The sequence below is a fragment of the Chelonoidis abingdonii genome, chromosome 11 (genome assembly GCF_003597395.2).
Source record: "Chelonoidis abingdonii isolate Lonesome George chromosome 11, CheloAbing_2.0, whole genome shotgun sequence".
Lineage (NCBI taxonomy): Eukaryota > Metazoa > Chordata > Testudines > Testudinidae > Chelonoidis > Chelonoidis abingdonii.
In genome coordinates this window covers 24,871,298-24,889,805 of record NC_133779.1, presented here as the reverse complement: position 1 = coordinate 24,889,805, position 18,508 = coordinate 24,871,298, and the positions used below count along the sequence as shown (strand labels likewise).

General features: G+C 48.1%; 3 protein-coding genes across 4 annotated transcripts in view; 1 reads left to right on the top strand and 2 right to left on the bottom strand.

The window, feature by feature from the left end:
• LOC116836047 (uncharacterized) overlaps positions 1–3,029 on the top strand; it is a 445,785-nt gene extending 442,756 nt beyond the window's left edge. Inside the window, 2 exon segments of the mRNA XM_075070366.1 lie at positions 1,386–2,761; positions 2,763–3,029. Of these exon segments, the coding sequence (XP_074926467.1) occupies positions 1,386–2,761; positions 2,763–2,903 (1,517 nt within the window). The 3' untranslated portion in view covers positions 2,904–3,029.
• The window catches only part of LOC116836048 (uncharacterized), a 616,551-nt gene that overhangs the window by 51,897 nt on the left and 546,146 nt on the right, over positions 1–18,508 (bottom strand). The gene's annotated exons all lie outside the window — the stretch shown is intronic.
• Positions 1–18,508, bottom strand: part of LOC116836046 (uncharacterized) — a 441,820-nt gene that overhangs the window by 403,238 nt on the left and 20,074 nt on the right.

The window sequence follows — 18,508 nt, the reverse complement described above, 5'->3', positions numbered from 1 at the left end:
TTACAAATTTAATTAACCCATTATTTTTTAACGAGCATCATCAGCATGAAAGCATGTCCTCTGGAATGGTGGCTGAAGTATGAAGGGGCATACGAATGTTTAGCATATCTGGCACATAAATACTTTGCAACGCCGGCTACAAAAGTGCCACGCGAATGCCTGTTCTCACGTTCAGGTGACATTGTAAAATGAGATGGAGGCAGCAGCATCTCCGGCAACTGTAAACAAACCTGTTAGTTTTAGCGATTGGCTGAACAAGAAGTCGGACTGAGTGGACTTGGAGGCTTTAAAGTTTTACGTTGTTTTGTTTTGGAGCGCAGTGATGTAATGAACCAAAAAAAAATCTACATTTGTAAGTTCCACTTTCACGATAAAGAGATTGCACTGCAGTCCTTGTACGAGGTGAATTGAAAAATACCATTTCTTTGATCATTTTTACAGTGTAAATATTTATAATAAAAACAATATAAAGTGAGCACTGTACACGTTGTCGTCTGTGTTGTCATAGAAATCAATATGTTTGAAAATGTAGTAAAAACATCCAAAAATATTTAATAAATTTCAGTTGTATTCTAACGTTTAACAGTGTGGTTAATCGCAAGTAATATTTTTGAGTTAATCGTGTGAGTTAACTGCAATTGAAAGCCCTCATTATTTTTTTCATAATTTCAAATTATTTAAGCTTTTTTCTGGTCAATTTTTATGAGCGCCAGGGGAACGGGTGACCTAAACTAGCTCCATCGATATAAAATTACCTGGGCTGCATCTCCGCTCGGATTTTCAGAATTGTACAAAATTAAAGGTTTTAGAATTTTTTTTTTCAATTTTTTATCTATTTACATTTTCAGTCGCAGGAAATTATGCGGGGAAGTCAGACAGCAATTCTATAATTGCAGGAGACGTTGAGATCCAAAACGTTACAGCTTTATAACTGATAAAACAAACTGTCACCATCACACGTCAAAATTATATAAAGTCAGTGTCCTTAAACAAAACTCTGCGTTCTCCAACAGAATTTTTCTTATTTTTCCTAGCTGCAAGTTTGATTGTTGATGGAAATATTTTTGGTTGGTTTGTGTGTTTGTAGTGAAATTGATATTTATTGATAAAAATCTAATCCTTCCAAGCTTGAATCCACCGAAGTATGTGCTTAATTGAAAGCACATTAAAGATTTAGTTGGGGATTGGTCCTGCTTTGAGCAGGGGGTTGGGCTAGATACCTCCTGAGGTCCCTTCCAACCCTGATATTCTACGAGTCTGAGTCTATGTGAGTGGTTTCATTGAAACTCTAGGGAACAGAGATTGCCAGAACATGAGGAGCTTCTGGCCTCTTCCACCGCAGCTAATTTGCATCATGGTTGGGTCTCCCCTTTTTCTGCCAACAGGTGATGGGATGCCGAGTGAGAAGGAGGAGCACCAACCTCAGCTGGAAGATGCTGAGCAAGATGAATCACATGGGACATTATTGCAAATATCTGAGGAGGACGATTCCAGGAGTCGTGAGCAGAGAGAAGGTCAGAGTCACAGGCCAGAGAGGAAGCAGGGAAACCAACCAGGGAAGAAATTGAATAAATCCATTAATAGTTGGGGACCTCACAAATACATCAAGGAAACCACAGCCCAGCCGAAAATCCACACAGGAGAGAGAAACAACACATGCTCCGAGTGTGGGAAAAATTTCAGTAGGCACTCAGTTCTTCTTAAACATCAGAGCACCCACACAGGGGAAAGACCCTATGAATGCCGTGAGTGTGGGAAAACCTTCACTCAGAGATCATCCCTTATTAAACATCGGCGAATACACACGGGAGAGAGACCCTATGGGTGCTGTGAATGTGGGAAAAGCTTCACTCAGAGATCAACCCTTATTAAACATCAGAGGATACACACGGGAGAGAGACCCTATGCATGCTGTGAGTGTGGGAAAAGCTTCACTCAGAGATCATCCCTCATTACACATCAGAGGATCCACGCAGGGGCGCAATCCTACGCGTGCGCTGAATGCGGAGAAAGCTTCACCCGACGCTCAAACCTGATTGTACATCAGCGAATCCACACCGGAGAGAGACCCTACCAATGCTGCGAGTGTGCAAAAAACTTCACCAACAGCTCCTCGCTTATGAAACATCAGCGAATCCACACGGGAGCCAGACCTTACGAATGCCGTGAGTGCGCGAAAACCTTCACTCGCAGCTCGCACCTCATTGCGCATCAGAGAATCCACACCGGAGAGAGACCCTATGAATGTGGCGAGTGCGGGAAAAGCTTCACGGATAGTTCAGACCTTATTAAGCATCAGAGGATCCACACGGGAGAGAGACCCTATGAATGCAGCGAGTGTGGGAAAAGCTTCATGGACAGCTCAGACCTTACTAAGCATCAGCGAATCCACACAGGAGAGAGACCCTATGAATGCGGCGAGTGCGGGAAAACCTTCTCTCACAGCTCAGCCCTTATGATGCATCAGAGAATCCACACTGGCGAGAGACCCCACGAATGCTGCGAGTGCGGGAAACGCTTCACTCAGAGCTCGGACCTAATTAAACATCAGAGAATCCACACGGGCGAGCGACCCTACAGGTGTGGCGAGTGCGGGAAAGCCTTCACTTGGCGCTCGAGCCTAATCACGCATCAGAGATTCCACACGGAAGAGAGACCCTATGGGTGCCGTGAGTGTGGGAAAAGATTCTTTGTCAGCTCAGCGCTCCGGGAACATCAGAGAATCCACATTGGAGCCAGACCGTATCAGTGCGGCGAGTGCGGGAAAAACTTTACTCGCAGCTCAAACCTCATTAGACATCAGAGGCTCCACCCGGCCTAGAGACACTCTCGATGTTCTGAGCATGGGAAAACTCAGCCCTTACTTCTCACGGGAGAATTTGCAAGGGAAACAAACGCCATAAAAACCTTATTTAAGGCTGACCATTTTTAGTTATGTTTTTTCCTAATTCCCTCTTAAAGACTTTTTGAACTACCATCTATACTCATTCATAAGCCGAATCTTTTTGGTAAAAAAGTGACACATCAAAGAGCGGTGGTCGGCTTATCGATGGGTCTACACACCAAAATTTGAGGATTTAAAACTCTATGGAATGATTGAATTGAATATCTAATAGATTGTCGTTTTGTTTACCTGGAGCGTCTGCAGGCATGGAGCCTCTCGGCTCCTCGTGGCCGCAGACTTCCCGCAGCTCCCATTGGCTGGGAATGGCGAACCACAGCCGCAGGGAGCTGAGGGACTCCCTGCCTGCAGAAGCTCCAAGTAAACAAAACGTCTCGACCCGCCAGCGGCTTACCCTGAGGGCTGGGAGCCAAAGTTTGCCAACCCCTGAAATATAGGGTTGGCTTATGAAAGGGTCAGACAGTTTTTTCTGTTTTTACCCAACTGTATTGGGGGGTCGGCTTATAAACGAACGGGCTAATGAACGAGTGTATGTGGTATTTGCATCACGTGGTCTCTCGGGTCCCCTGGGCGAGTTGCGCGATTTTCTCTTTTGTAGCTGAGGTTCTTTGGAGTGAATCCAGCGCCGCTTTCTGTCACCTCCTTCTTCTGAGTCTTGGGAGCGACTCTCCCTCCTACCAGGAACGTCCATGAGCACCAGGGGACACAGGTAACCTAAACAAGCTCCGTTGGTATAAAATTACCTGGGCTGCGTCTCCGCTCGGATTTTCCATGGCTGGCTTGATGTAAAACCACAACTGTTCTTGCAGTAGAGACGTATCTCATGTATGAAGAGTCTCTGGGGGTGTCTAACAGGTTTACTCAGCCCTTCACCAGTGCTTCATCAGTTTTCCTTGTCTAAACAAACCCATAGGGTCGCATTTCCACTGTGGCTCCCACTGCAATGTGATTGTTAGAGTCACCAATTTCCCCTTTGGCCACTGATTCCCTCATCCCCGTTTGTTCTCGCATTGCCATGGGGTGTGCTGAACATCAGTTATTTTTTGTACCATTCTCGCACTTAAAATATATTGAATTATAGCAAATTCGGTGACGCCCAAAGACAGTCGGGCGTATCGGAGGGATTCCCTCCTTTCCCATCATCCCAGCATTGTTTCCTTCTGTCTCAGCTGTGTAGAGTTTATCTTCTTCACAATCTATCCCTCCACGTCCTGTAGTTCCCCAAGACACAGTGTTTTGAGCTCTCCCTGCTTGGGAATCATGGTATGATTTGTTTGAGCCTAAATCAGAGTCATTAGGTTTGGAGGTGAAAGAGTCCCAGACCTGGAAGGAGAATGTTCAGTGGATCACTCTTAGTTTAAACCCCATTTTTTTGTCTATTGGCAAAGCCACTTCCTGTCTTTTTCCTTCTGAGTTGGGATTGGTTTTGGATGGGAAAACTGGCTGGGTTTTTTTTGCATTACGCTGATGTTAAAATTTTCCTGAGTAACATGACTCAGTATTTGTGAGACAACATGGAGGGAAGCAGGTTTCAAAGGATGAGAGGCGAAGCGGATGGGAGAATCTGTTGTCCTGATTCTAAATAATTAGATGTATCCTGCTCTGGAATGTAACTTTCTGTGACATCAAAATTGTCTTACAGTTCTGTGGGAGGTGGGTTTCTCTCTCTCCCTCTCCCCTGAAGGTGTTTGGTTACATAAATGGATATTGGTTTTGTTTGATTGAATGTGATCGATTTAGAGGGGACTTTGAGCAAAATGACCACTTGGTAAAATAGTCTCTATTTATTTTTAATGATTATTGTTTTTGCTTTGGCTATTATCTCACCCTGCCATGATGATGTGGAGAAAGTTCAAGTGCAGGTCAATCAACCTGAGGGAATACTCCAAGCTATTGGCTCTGCTAACAAAGAGAAAGAGTTAGTGGTTATAAATCTCTACTCTAAAACTCTGATCAACAGCACATCCTTAGATGCTATAAACTGTTCGTTGAGATCTGTTTAGACCAGTGGTCCCCAACCTTTCCAGTGGGACAGGCGTCAGACGACTAGCTGCCGAGGACTGTGGCTGCCGGACAAGCAGCTGCCAAAATGCCGCCGTGAAGCGGCATCGTCAAAAGACGTCGCCGCCGAAATCCTGCTATGAAGGAGCGTCAGCAAGAGGCGGCGCTGCTGAAATGCCACCAGAATTCAGCGGGATTTCGGCTGTAGCGCTTTTTGACGTTGCCACGTCTCGGCGGCGTTTCGGCGGCTGCTTGTCCGGCGGCTAGTAGGTGGGCACACGTGGATGCGGTTAAGGCTCGTTAAGGGCTGTGTCAGTGTTGGGTGGTGAAAGAGAAGGAATTACCACACAACAGTTCAGTCGAAGGAGGGAGTTTTGATTGGATTTGAGGTTGCAGTTTAAATACGAACAATCCCTTGGTTTCAGTATTGAAATAGCTACCAAGCTCAGCGTGGATTGGCCGGCCGGGGTGAAGTTCTCTGAGGTTTACAACTAAATGAAGAACAGCCTCTTTGGCTTCCCATTTTAGGATTTATAAGGGTGATGATCCGCTGTATTGGCTAAATTGACAACACGATTGCAATGCACTGGCACTGTTAACGCACTGGGTTTGACCTTAACATAAGCGTGTTCACCCAGCGGTTAGTTTAGTCATGAATACAGTAGTTTAGTCTTAGTGACGCGTGTTCCTGATTTTGTTTTTTTTCATTTTAATAAAATGTATAAAAGGGGGAATCTGGAGCCGTTTCTTTCAGTAAGCAACGTGGGCCAGAATGGCCAAAAATCAGGGTGGAGATCAGCGGGTTGACCTTGAATTTCCATCTCAATTAACCCTTTGGTTCTCACAGGGGAGCGGCCAAAGGGACCATCCATCTCCGCTCCAGCTGTAACTGGAGGAGCTGTGGATCCCAAGGGAAATGAGCTCCCCCTCCTAGGTTTTTGGGTGGGGTAGTGTGAATGAGTGAGGAGGGGTCAGTGAGGTGGGAAGAGTCTGTCAATAGCGGCAGGTGATGGTGGCTTCTCTGCAGTCTCTGTCATGGCTAGGACCGGCCTGTGGCCCCGGCTGGTTGACTGTGCCTGGTCAGGCCCAGCTGATGTTGAGGGTCTTATCTGAAGGGTTGTTAATGGAAGCGAAGAGCTTGTATGGTTCAGTGAATATGATGCTGGTAAAGTAAATGAATATGTGTTAATAGAGCATATCGGGGCATTTCTGAAAAAAGGCAGAGTTAAGGTTATGTGGACAACCTTAACTCTGCATTTGCTGGATTTCAAAAGTTTGGATTTTGCTGAAGATGAGGTTCTGAAAGAAACAACATCTCACCAGGCAAACTCAGCTAGGCATTGACCAAGTTTTTTGACCTTTAATTAGTAGAAGCAGGGGAGGTCCTGCGTGCCAACTGGATATTAACCAGCTATTAAGGCCTACTGCAAGGCTAGATTGTTGGGAAGGAAACAAGGCAAATGCCTATCAGCAGAGGCTTTCTTAAAACAAACACATCTGTGACGGGTTGGAGCCCCCCTTCTGGGGCACCACCTGATGTACTGGGATTTCACTGAGCCTCTCTTGCTGCACCGGCCTGGGTTCCCACTCCTGCTGAAGTGAGCACGCTTGCCTCTAGCAGCCCTCGCATGCAGGGCCGCACCCAGCTGCAAACACAGACTGAAGTCAACTCGGTGTGAGAGGACTTCCCCAGTACTCCCCTTTTGGGAAGATACACCCAAAATAATGCTATCTTGCACTGCATAGGAAAATCTGCACAGCGCAAGCTCATAAAAATCCGCCCTCTTCCTCAGTGTGACGAGAGCCATGCACGACTTCTCCCCACTCCCTCCCCGATTAGAAATTACATTAACTACAAAAGGTAGATTTCAAGGGACAGCAAAGAGAACAAAGCAGATTACCTTAGTCCATAAACAAAAGCCGGACGCTGAGCATAACGGCATAGAGAGGACACTGCGACAAAGTTCCTCCTCTACCTTGGTGGGTCCTGCACTTATTGGCAGATTTGCTCACCTCAGTGATCTTCCCCACAGTCAGGGTCAACTCCTCCTGTGTCTGATCAGGAGTGGGGAGGTTTGGGGGGAACCCCGGGCCTGCCCTCTACTCCGGGTTCCAGCCTAGGGCCCTGTGGATCGCAGCTGTCGATAGTGCCTCCTGGAACAGCTGCATGACAGCTACAACTCCCCAAGGCCTCCTCCAAACACCTTCTTTATCCTCACCACAGGACCTTCCTCCTGGTGTCTGATAACACTTGTACTCCTCAGTCCTCCAGCCGTACGCCTACTCACACTCAGCTCCTTGTGCCTCTTGCTCCCAGCGCCTCACACACGAATCTCATTCACTATCTGGGAGGCTTTTAACTCGTTCCAGCCAGCCCTTGATTGGCTTCAGGTGGCCCAATCAATGTCGCTATCTGCACAGCCTTCTAGAAAGATCTTAATTGGCCCCAGGTGTCTTGATTAACCTGAAGCAACTGCCATTTGGTTACTGTGGCACTAGGGATTTGGTTAGCCTGGGGCTAACACACCTGTTCCTCACTGCTTTACTGTAGCCATCTGGCTGTTGGTGTCGCTAGGCATAAATCTAGGTAACTCGGGAAAATGGAAGACCACGAGTGTCGATAAAGCCCTCCTGCTCAGGCCTCAATGAACCATTGTTCCTCCACGTTTACACTTGTGCTAACCAGTGTAAACCTAATGTGTAATAGCTGTAAAAGTAATGTCAGCAGTTAGTTTTCTGATTGCTAATAGCCAGTTCCCTGCTGAATACACTGGAGCTAAATTGAAGCAAGTTTTCAGGCCACTCTTGATACAAGCACACGTGTCTCTGCCAGCAGAAAGGGAGAGGGAGGGGGAGACAAAAAGATTGAGTGAGAAAAGATACTGCAGCTGAATGGGAAAGAGGGGGAGCTGAGTAAGATTCAGTTGTCAGCAAGAAAAATTTTGTAGTAAACAACTGGGATATAAAAGGAAGAAACGGCTTGTTTTAGGTGTGCAGGATTTGAGATTGCATTCTCCCTCACACCTTATTTGAGCTCAAATAAACTTGTGTTTTTGCTTCTCCATCCTGGTGTGTTCATTGGCGCTACGCACACCGGGCCACGAACCGCTGTTGTTTAGCCTCTGGCACTTTGTGCTGGCAACATGGCCTTGCCCCATCAAAACACTTATAAAGTTTGCAGGCTGGGAGGGGTTGCAAGTGCTTTGGAGGAGAGGATTAAAATTCAAAATGATCTGGCCAAACTGGAGAAATGGTCTGAAGTAAAGAGGATGAAATTCAATAAGGACAAATGCAAAGTACACCACTTAAGAAGGAACAATCAGTTGCACACGTACAAAATGGGAAATGACTGCCTAGGAAGGAGTGCTGTGGAGACGGATCTGGGGGTCACAGTGGATCACAAGCGAAATAGGAGTCAACAGTGTAACGCTGTTGCAAAAGAAGTGAACATCCTCCTGGGATGTATTAGCAGGAGTGTTGTAAGCAAGACATGAGAAGTAATCTTGATTAGGCCTCAGCTGGAGCAGTGTGTCCAGTTCTGGGCGCCACATCTCAGGAAGGATGTGGAGAAATTGGAGAGGGTCCAGAGAAGAGCAACAAAAATGATGAAAGGTCTAGAAAACATGAGCTATGAGGGAAGATTGAAAAAATTGGATTTGTTTGGTCTGGAGAAGAGAAGCCTGAGAGGGGACATGATCACAGTTTTCAAGTGCATAAAAGGTTGTTACAAGGAGGAGGGAGAAAAATTGTTCTTCTTAACCTCTCAGGACAGGATAAGAAGCAATGGGCTTAGATTGCAGCAAGGGAGTGTGACGTTGCAGCTGATATGATTTTATAAAAATATGCTAATGAGTGAATTTAATGTCACGGGAATACGCTTCATGCAAAAGGTCTCATGTAAGGTATCATTACAGAGCTTATAATCTACTAAGCGTGGTCATCCTATTTGTATAAATGTACCAGTCTTGTAGCTGAAACTAGAAATATGAAATATAACTCTGAGGGCCTGTTGTAATTATGCAAAGTGTGGGCCATTAGTGGTGGTTTGGAATCTTGATGGCTTCCATTAACCAGGGAGATTGAGGGGGTGGCTGCGTTTGCGGGCAGGAGGAATGAAGGCTTGGGGGTGGGGGTCTAACAGTGATGTGATCATGTCACCTGAACTGGAATCCATCTTTAACCTGGTGCCTTTCCACTGAGAAGGAGCGGGTGGGAATCCAGAGGGACAAAGGGTTCCCGCCTTATGCAAAAGATATATAAATGGGGTGGAACAGAACAGAAAGGAGCCATCATGAGGAATCCCCCAGCTACCACCTGAACTGGAACAGGAGCTGTACCAGGGGAAAGAATTGTGCCCAGGCCTGGAAGGTGTCCAGTCTGTGAAAAAACTTACTGAAGCAGCTCTGAAGGTGAGATTATCTGTATTCAGTTTGATTAGGCAGAGATTTGCGCGTTTTATTTTATTTTGCTTGGTGACTTACTTTGATCTGTCTGTTACTACTTGGAACCACTTCAATCCTTCTGTCTGTATTTAATAAAATCACTTCTTATGTATTAATTGACCCCGAGTATGTGTTAATACCTGAGGGAGCAAACAGCCGTGTGTCTGTCTCTATCAGTGTTATAGGGGCAGACAATTGATGAGTTTACCCTGCATAAGCTTTATACAGGGTACAACGGATTTATTTGGGTTTAGACCCCACTGGGAGTTGGGCTTCTGAGTGCTAAGGACAAGCACACTTCTGTGAGCTGCTTTCCGGTAAACCTGCAGCTTTGGAGCAGGTAATTCAGACCCTGGGTCTGTGCTGGAGCAGACGGGAGTGTCTGGCTCAGCAAGACAGGATGCTGGGGCCTCGAGCTGGCAGGGAAAGCAGGGGGCAGAGGTAGTCTAGGCACGTCAGGTGGCAGCTCCCGGGGGGTTCCCGTGATCCAACCCATCACAGGGAGGTTTAAGTTGGACATTAGGAAAAACTGTCCAATGTCAGGGTGGTTAAGCACTGGAATAAATTGCCCAGGGAGGTTGTGGAATCTCCATCACGGGATTTTTAAGAGCAGGTTGGACAAACACCTGTCAGAGATGGTCTAGATAATACTTCGTCCTGCCTTGAGTGCAGTGGGCTGGACTAGAGGACCTCTCGAGGTCCCTTCCAGTTCTGAGATATTATGATAACACACTAGACAGGTAGGATGCAAATTAGCAAATTCTCGCCCTGAGTGATAAACAGGCTGGCAGATTCTTAAGGCACAAGCTGCCTTGGCTTTCCCAGGTTTTCATACACGGGCTGAAAATCCTTCCAGCCTGGGACCGTCCCTTCCCTTTGTTCCTCCAGTGTTTCCAGGTGTCTTCTTGTAGGGCGAGTGAGACCCCTTCATGTTGTCATTATCCCTCTTTGGTGGAAAGCTTTTTTTTGCTGTGACCTGGGTCCAACGGTTCCCACTGTGTAGCTCTGAGAGGTTTCTATTACACACAGGTCCCGGGGTGATCCTTAAGCTTGACGTGAAGGTAGCAATTTTGCAACAGAAGAGCTTCAGAAACAGACTCCAACGAGAAGCTGCTGAACTTGAATTAATATGCAAACTAGATACCATTAACTTAGGTTGGAACAGAGACTGGGAATGGCTCGGTCATTACCTTAATTGAACCTATTTCCCCATATTACAGTATCCTCACACCTTCATGTCAACTGTCCGAAACGGGCCATCTTGATGATCACTTTTTCTCCCCTGCTGATAATAGCTTCTCTTAATTAATTAGCCTCTTCCAGTTGGTATGGGTACTTCCACCTTTTCATGTTCTCTGTATGTATAAATATCTTCTGTCTGTGTGTTCCATTCTGTGCATCCGATGAAGCGGGCTGTAGCCCACGAAAGCTTATGCTGAAATAAATTTGTTAGTCTCTAAGGGGCCACAAGTCCTCCTGTTCTTTTTCCTTAAGCTTGTGTGCATTTCTTCAATCAGCCGCTAACATTGTCTGGCCTCATCCAACCTAGCACCTATGAAATACAGAGACACGGTCCATATTCCCAGCTTCAGATACAAAAACGATACATGCAGATTGGATAAACACGTTCAGTAAATCGGCACTGTTCCAATGAGAGCTCCCATGAGCCATCTTGCGTGAAGTTCATCTTGGTTACATGTCCATGTTATAAACATATTTCCATGAAGATTATGGATTATGTGTGGCAAGAGAAAGTGACGTACACAATTATCACCCACGTTCACAACCGTAGATTCATTTGCAGATGGATTAATAGCATCATGAAAATTGCCCTCTGTTATTTCTAAACACACATCCTGTAGCTGGTGGGATTTCTCCGGACCTTCCATCATCGGTAACATTTACCATTTTCTACCAGGATTGCAAATCTCTCTAAGGCTGGGTGGAATTTTTTTCCACATAATGCTCCTAATTTCCAGTGGGGGGATCCGGATCATACCGTCTCAAATTCTGGTCTTTACCACATCAATAATCTGCAGCTGCATTTGCCAGACCCATGGAAAATTACTCTGTAGAGCACCAACACCCTGCAAGAGGCACAGGTGTTCATTTTGGGGGATTGTTCCCTTTCTTCTAAAACAGCGGTCCCCAACTTTGTCGTCTGGCGCCCACCATGGCAGCGGTCGAGCATCCGCCAAAATGCCACCGAATTTCGGCGGCAACGCCTCCTGATGACCTTGCTTGTCGATGGCAAGCGGCATCATCGAGAGGCAGCAACGCCGAAATGCTGCCGAATTTCAGCGGCATTTCAGTGGATGCTCGGCCGCCAGCCAGGACGCAGGCGCATTTAGATGCCCCTGTGGGCGCCTGCCTGTGGGCACCACGTTGGGGACTCCTCCTCTAAAACCAGTCCCACCTCATCCTGTATGATGTAGCTGATCTAAGGCTCCCAAATGCTCCCTTTTCCTTCAGTCCTTGAGCAGTCTGGGGCCACCATGAAAATTAAGCCAATTTTTCCAACCCTCCCATAATGGCTGGACACATTTTCCACAGTGGGTTTCTATTGCCAAGATGTTTGCTAAGGCAAGATCGACAATGACCTTTTTCAGGGCATGGGCTGGATTCATCTCCAAATGTGTCTTTACAATGGTTTGAACTACATGTGTCCCAAGCAAGTGAATTGCAGGTGGTTTCAAAATCCACACGTCTGCAGCTTTTGCGCCATGGGGTCCCTGGAGGGGCCATTTCCCCACCATATTAGGCTGCATAGACTCATAGAAGATCAGGGTTGGAAGGGACCTCAGGAGGCATCTAGTCCAACCCCCTGCTCAAAGCAGGACCAATTCCCAATGAAATCATCCCAGCCAGGGATTTGTCCAGCCTGACTGTAAAAAACTCTAAGGAAGGAGATTCCACCACCTCTCTAGGGAACCCATCCCAGCGCTTCACCACCCTCCTAGTGAAATAGTGTTTCCTAATATCCAACCTCAACTTCCCCCACTGCAACTTGAGACCGGTACTCCTTGTTCTGTCATCTGCCACCGCTGAGAACAGTCTAGATCCATCCTCTTTGGCCCCCCCTTCAGGTGCTGAAAGCAGCTATCAAATCCCCCCTCACTCTTCTCTTCTGCAGACTAAACAATCCCAGTTCCCTCAGCCTCTCCTCGTAAATCACGTGCTCCAGCCCCCTAATGTTGTTCTGACCTTTCCATTACATCAGAATATGGCTGTATAACCCACACAGGAAGGCCAGAAACTCGACCATGTGAAATCACTGAAGGTGAATGTTTCATGCCGTGCAAACACACAAATTAAGCTGTCACCGTGTAGACGAGTGGACTCACCCCATGCGGCGCCTCCTGCTGGTGACTCCTGGGAATTAGCTCATTCCGGCTGCGGAGCAATCCCTGATCCGCCCGGCCTCTGGCCCCCATGTCCCTCCCTGGACCCGGTGCCCTGTTAGCTGGGGTGCTGCCCCCTGGCAGTAACCCTTTTCTCTCAGGGTTCCCTCCATGGGGAACCCCCACCCACTGTCCCCACCTTGCCTCAGTATATGGCCACTGCCCAGTCTCCATCTAGCCCCACGCCATGGGGCAGGCTGCAGTATCAGCCACTCATCTCTGGCAAGGTTGGATTTGGATCTGCTGCCTTGGCCTACCTCGGGGCTCCCCTCTGCAACCCCCATACCCGTTGGCCCAATGTTAGGCCGCAGCCTGGGGCTTTCCAGGTGGAGCCCCCCAGCTCCTCAGCCTGTCCCCAGCCCTGCTCCGCTCAGGTCCCTGCAGCCAGGCCCTTCTCTCTCTACAGGCAGAGGGAGACTCATATCTGCCCCTGGCTTCTTTGCCTTTATAGGGCCAGCTGAATTTGTGTGGGGCGTGGCCCCAGCTGCAGCCACTTCCCCCCATCAGCCCAGCCTAAAAGCTGCTTTCTCCAGCCACAGCCCCCTTCCAGGGCTGTTTTTAACCCCTCAGGGCAGGAGCCGGGGTGGGGGGTCCACCCCGCTACACACCTACAAAGTGTGGCGTGAGAACTGTTAAACTTCTACTCTGGAAATCTGGGTTGCGAGGGCGGAAGGAGATGGCTTAACAGCACACACGCACAAGTTCAATTGAAGGAGGAAGCTTTCACTGGCTTCGAGGTTGTCGTTGAAACACGAACCGCCATGTGATTTCCGTACTGAAATATTTAACGAGCTCAGCGTGGATTTCCCGGCCTGGACGAAGTTCTCTGATAGGTTTACAACTGAATGGCCAGCTGCCTCCTTGGCTTCCTGATTTAGCATTTATAAGGGTTGATGATCGCTTGTATGAATCTAATAATCTGATAACACAATTCCAGGGCAATAGCATTGATAACGCATTGATTTACTGATTTTTGACCCTGTGTTCACCACAGAAAGTCAAGTGAGCTATACAATAATTTAGTCTTCATGATGTGTGTGCTTGATTTTTGGAATTTTTTTTTTCCAATTTAATAAAATGTCTACAGGGAATCTGGAGTCATTTTTTTTTTCAGTAAGCAACATGGGCCGGAACTGCTGAAAATCAGGGTGGAGCTCAGCGAGTCAACCTTGAAGCAATATCTAAATTAACCCTTTGGTTCTCACAGGGGAGCTCTGGACATCACAACGGACAATGGGCTCCTCCTCCTAGGTTTTGGGGAATTGAGTGGGTAGAGTGGATGAGTGAGATGGGATCGCTGAGGTGGGGAGTGTCTCTGAGTAGTGGCAGGTGACGGTCTCTTGCGCTGCAGTCTCCGTCATGGCTAGGGCCAGCCTGTGCCCCACTCTGGCTGCCTATCCCTGGTCAGGCCCAGCTGATGGGTCTCATTTGAAGGGTCGTTAATCGGGGTGAAGAGCCTGTATGGTTCACAAATGTGCCGGCAAAGTGAATGCCTGTGTGTTAACAAGGCATATTGGGGCATTGCTGGAAAAGGGCAGAGTTAAGGTTAGGTGGGCAACCTTAATGGTGCATGACCTGGTTTACAAAAGATTTTGATGACATCAAGGTTCCCAAAGGAACAACATCTCACCAGGCAAACTTAGTTAGGCATTAACCAAGCTTTTTGCCCTTTAATTACCAGAAACAGGGGAGCTCCTGATTGCCAGCTAGATATTAACTAGCTAGGATGGCCGACTGCAGGGCGAGATAGTTGGAAAGAAACCAATGAAAACGCCAGTCAGCAAAGACGCCCTCAAAACAAATAAATCCCTAATACCTTCAAGGCTAGAAGTGGGAAGAAGCAGCATTAAGCCGGGCTCCAAGTGAGGGTTGAGTCCAACCCCCCCCCCCCCCGCAGTCTATGCTGAGCCACTCAATCTCGGGACCCAGGTCCTAGGACAGAGCTAATGGAGTGGGTCACGGCCTGAATCTCAGTGTGACCCGAGTCCAAGCCCTGTCGATGTACATTGCGGCGCCAGGCCAAGCTACGGATCCAACGTCCAGCATGTCTGTGTGGTGGACTTGTAACACAACTGTGCGACCTGGAGCAAACCAATGTGAACACAGATGGGTAAACATGGTCTTGGAAACATTGAGTCCTCAAGCGCAGCTCACACAGATATGACAGTAGGGGGGGGTTCCAGGGTGCCGCTCTGTTGCCGTGTGATTTCTCTTGTGAGTTTTACACAGAAAAACCATTTCCTTGGCATGGATCCGCAAACAGTAAAACCTGTAGCAACGGAGCAGGGAGTGGGGAGGATTGACCTGGTCATATTGCGGGGAAGTTTTACTGGGACTGTCTGCATGGGTGCTGGATGGTGGTGGGATATCAGGGGTACCGTCACTTGAGCGAGGATACGTGCCCCTGTAACCTGAGCCCAGGAAGGGTTTGCGCCCAGGTGACACCTTCTGCCTGGGAAACTGGATGACGATGGGAGGAGCTGGGGGGGGGTGCAGCTGTGTGAGACAGCTGGAGGGGGCGTCAATTTGGCTGGGGAAATGGAGGGCGGTCCGGACAGGGGTCTGGGCTCCCTATCCCCAAAGATGGACCTGACTGAGGGGTCCTGTTTCCTATACCTACCTACAAGCACAGGCGCTGACTTCTTCTCCCACCGGTGGATGCTGAACCCCCTGCTGCTCCGCCCTGACTCTACCCCTTTCATTAGGCCCCGGCCCATTCCAGCCCCTTCCCCAAATCTGCCCCCTCCCTGCCCCTATTCCAACTCCATCCCCAAATCCCACATTCCCGCTCCTCCCCCCGGAGCGGCCTGGTGGCGGCCAGGCAGGAAGCGCTAGGAGGTAGGTGGAGGAGCGAGGATGCTGCATGCTCAGGGGGGAGGAAAAGGGGCGGGGGGGAGCTTGGCTGCCGGTGGGTGCAATGAACCCACAGAGTCGGCACCTAGGCTACAAGCTCGGCATTGGATCGTGTTCCTGTTGTGTAAGAAAACTGTTTTCCCAGCTGGCTGTGTGTCCCATTGTTTTTTAGGTAGTGTGTGTGGGGGGGGGGGGGGTGCAGGGCCCTCACCCCCCCACACTCCGTGACATGTGTCCCTTGCCCAAGCTCAGGCACTAAATTCCACTAAAACCTGTTCTCCTTTCAAGGGAAATATTGGCCAAAAAGAAGGGACGGGGGCATCTTCCACCCTGCCGGTGAGACACTCTCGTGTTTATGCCTCTGTCCTTCCGTGGAAGGGCTGGGGTGGACCCAAAGGCTGAGTTTATTCAGGCTGAGGAAAGAAAGGAGCACCCTCTTCCCCGCCCCGACCCCGCCACCGATAATCTCTGTGCTGCGGTGACAACCCGCGGCTGGAACCACCGCCGTCCTGCAGCTTGTAACAGGAAACGGGCTGTCTGAACAGCCAAGGGCTGAAACCAACCACGATCTCCGGCACCTGCTATGAGCCAGAGGCTGCTTTCACGGTGCTCAAGCCGGCAGAGAAACCGACACCAATATTTGCCGTTTCGCCGCCGGAGGTGGGAATTGTGTCAGCAGAGGCAGGGTTCAGGCCACAGGAGCCAGTGGCGGAGCCAGGCTGGATTCTGGAGGTGGGGAGGGATAGCTCAGTGATTTGAGCATTGGCCTGCTAAACCCAGGGTTGTGAGTTCAATCCTTGAGGGGGCCACTTGGGGATCTGGGGTATAAAACCAGTACTTGGTCCTGCTAGTGAAGGCAGGGGCTGGACTCAATGACCTTTCAAGGTCCCTTCTAGTTCTAGGAGATAGGTATATCTCCAATTATATGAGGCAGGGCCTGGCAGCTGGAACATGGCTTTACAAGGATCTCCTGGGCCAGATATCTGCACAAAAATTCAAGGGCACGATTTTGGGGGCAGAGGGACAACTTTAACTGATTGCAAAGGCTACTTAAGCACCTGAAAACTCTAGGGGTGGGTTGGTTTTTTTTGCAGATAACTTAGAAATTAGCTGACAGGAGAACTGTCTCTCATTCCTATATGAAGAAAGAAAATTCAATAAATATTAGACCCACTCACCTCTAATACTGTTTTCTGGCATCTCGCGCCATGTCATAGAATCTCCAGGTTGGAAGGGACCTCAGGAGGTGACCTCGTCCAGCGGGTCCCAAACTTTAACAACTTGTGAACCCCTTTCACTAAAACGTCAAGTCTCACGAACCCCCCCCTAAAAATGAACATTTCCCAGGATTTTCTCCTTTACCGGAGTCTAAATTATAAACGCAGCGAGCTTGGAAAGATCAACTTTGTTTTTATGACATGCTTATGACACACTAGTTATTATCAATTATTTATCATGCCAGTATTTTTATTCCATTATGAAAACGGCGACGCTCTGCCAAGATCTCACTTTCATAGCTTGAATCACTGTGAATAAGCCCCGTTGTAAGACAAGGCTCCTGTGTTTCATCACGGAGTATCAGACGTGAAACAGCAGGAAGGGATTTAAGAAGCCGACTCATAGACTTTCAGGTCAGAAGGGACCATCATGATCATCTAGTCTGACCTCTGGCACAACGCAGGCCACAGAATCTCACCCACCCATTCCTGTAACAAACCCCCTAACCTATGTCTGAGTGATTGAAGTCCTCAGATCGTGGTTTGAAGACGTCAAGCTGCAGAGAATCCACCAGCAAGAGTTCCTCATACCCAAGCATTCAGGTCTTGAGCTGGCCGGGCAAACAACGCGCCTTACAACAAAGCTTAAACTTGTTCTTCATCATCATTTTAAAAACAATCCTAGCTGCCTGTTTCATTTGAAAAAGAGCAGAAAATATCCACCTCTTTTTCCATAAGGAGTCTTGAAATTTAACTCTCCTCAGTGTGATAGAGATGGTGGCTTTGATCTTGGGGCTTTGGGCTGCCAGGGATCCCTAACAATAGCTCTGTCTGCTGTTGGGGAATTTTTTTCCTGAGAACCCCCTGTAACATTTTGTGAACTACTGATCTGGTCCAACCCTCTGCTCAAAGCAGGACCAATCCCCAGATTCCTAAAAGGCCCCCTCATGAATTGATCTCACAACCCTCGGTTTAGCAGGCCAATGCTCAAACCACTGAGCGATCCCTCCTTAAGGGAAGCTGGGTAGGTTTAAAATTTTAATATCTATTCTTACTTTGTTACTAACTCTCAAATGCAACAATCGCAGAAAAAAAAGCCAGATGACTTTTGATCACCTTTTTTTTTTTTTTTTTTTTTGCCATTCCCAAAGCTTGGAATAGATCATTTAACTTCTGGAAACACCCTACCGGGGCAGGGCCCTGGCAGTTCATCCTGCACCTTCCTGGGTTCTACAGGTGTTTCCCAGCTACAAACAAAAGACTCGAAACTGACTTCCAACAGGAGTGAAACTGACACTTTCAAATCATTTTCACAATATTGCCAACTCCAAAGGTTCAGAAACGATGACTCAGGCTCACCATAAATCATGAGATTAGCTTTAAGATCATGAAAGAGCAGTGTCCCCCGGGCACTTTCTGACCCCAAGGTTCCTACGATCTCAGTAATTTTATCATCTGACGTAAAAGCCGCCATCCTGGCAGGGAAAGAAAAGAACTGGAAGTGGAGAGAAAAGGAAAGAGAGAGGATCCCCATCCCCACCCCAAGCTGTCTCACTTCCACCCCCCTCCTTTACTTTCACCCCACTGGCCTCTCTCTATGCTGCAGCTATGGACATGACACCAGAGTTTGCTGTGGTTCTGAGCATCAGCATTGAGAGAAAGGAGTCTGTCTCTCCGGTGCTCATCATGATC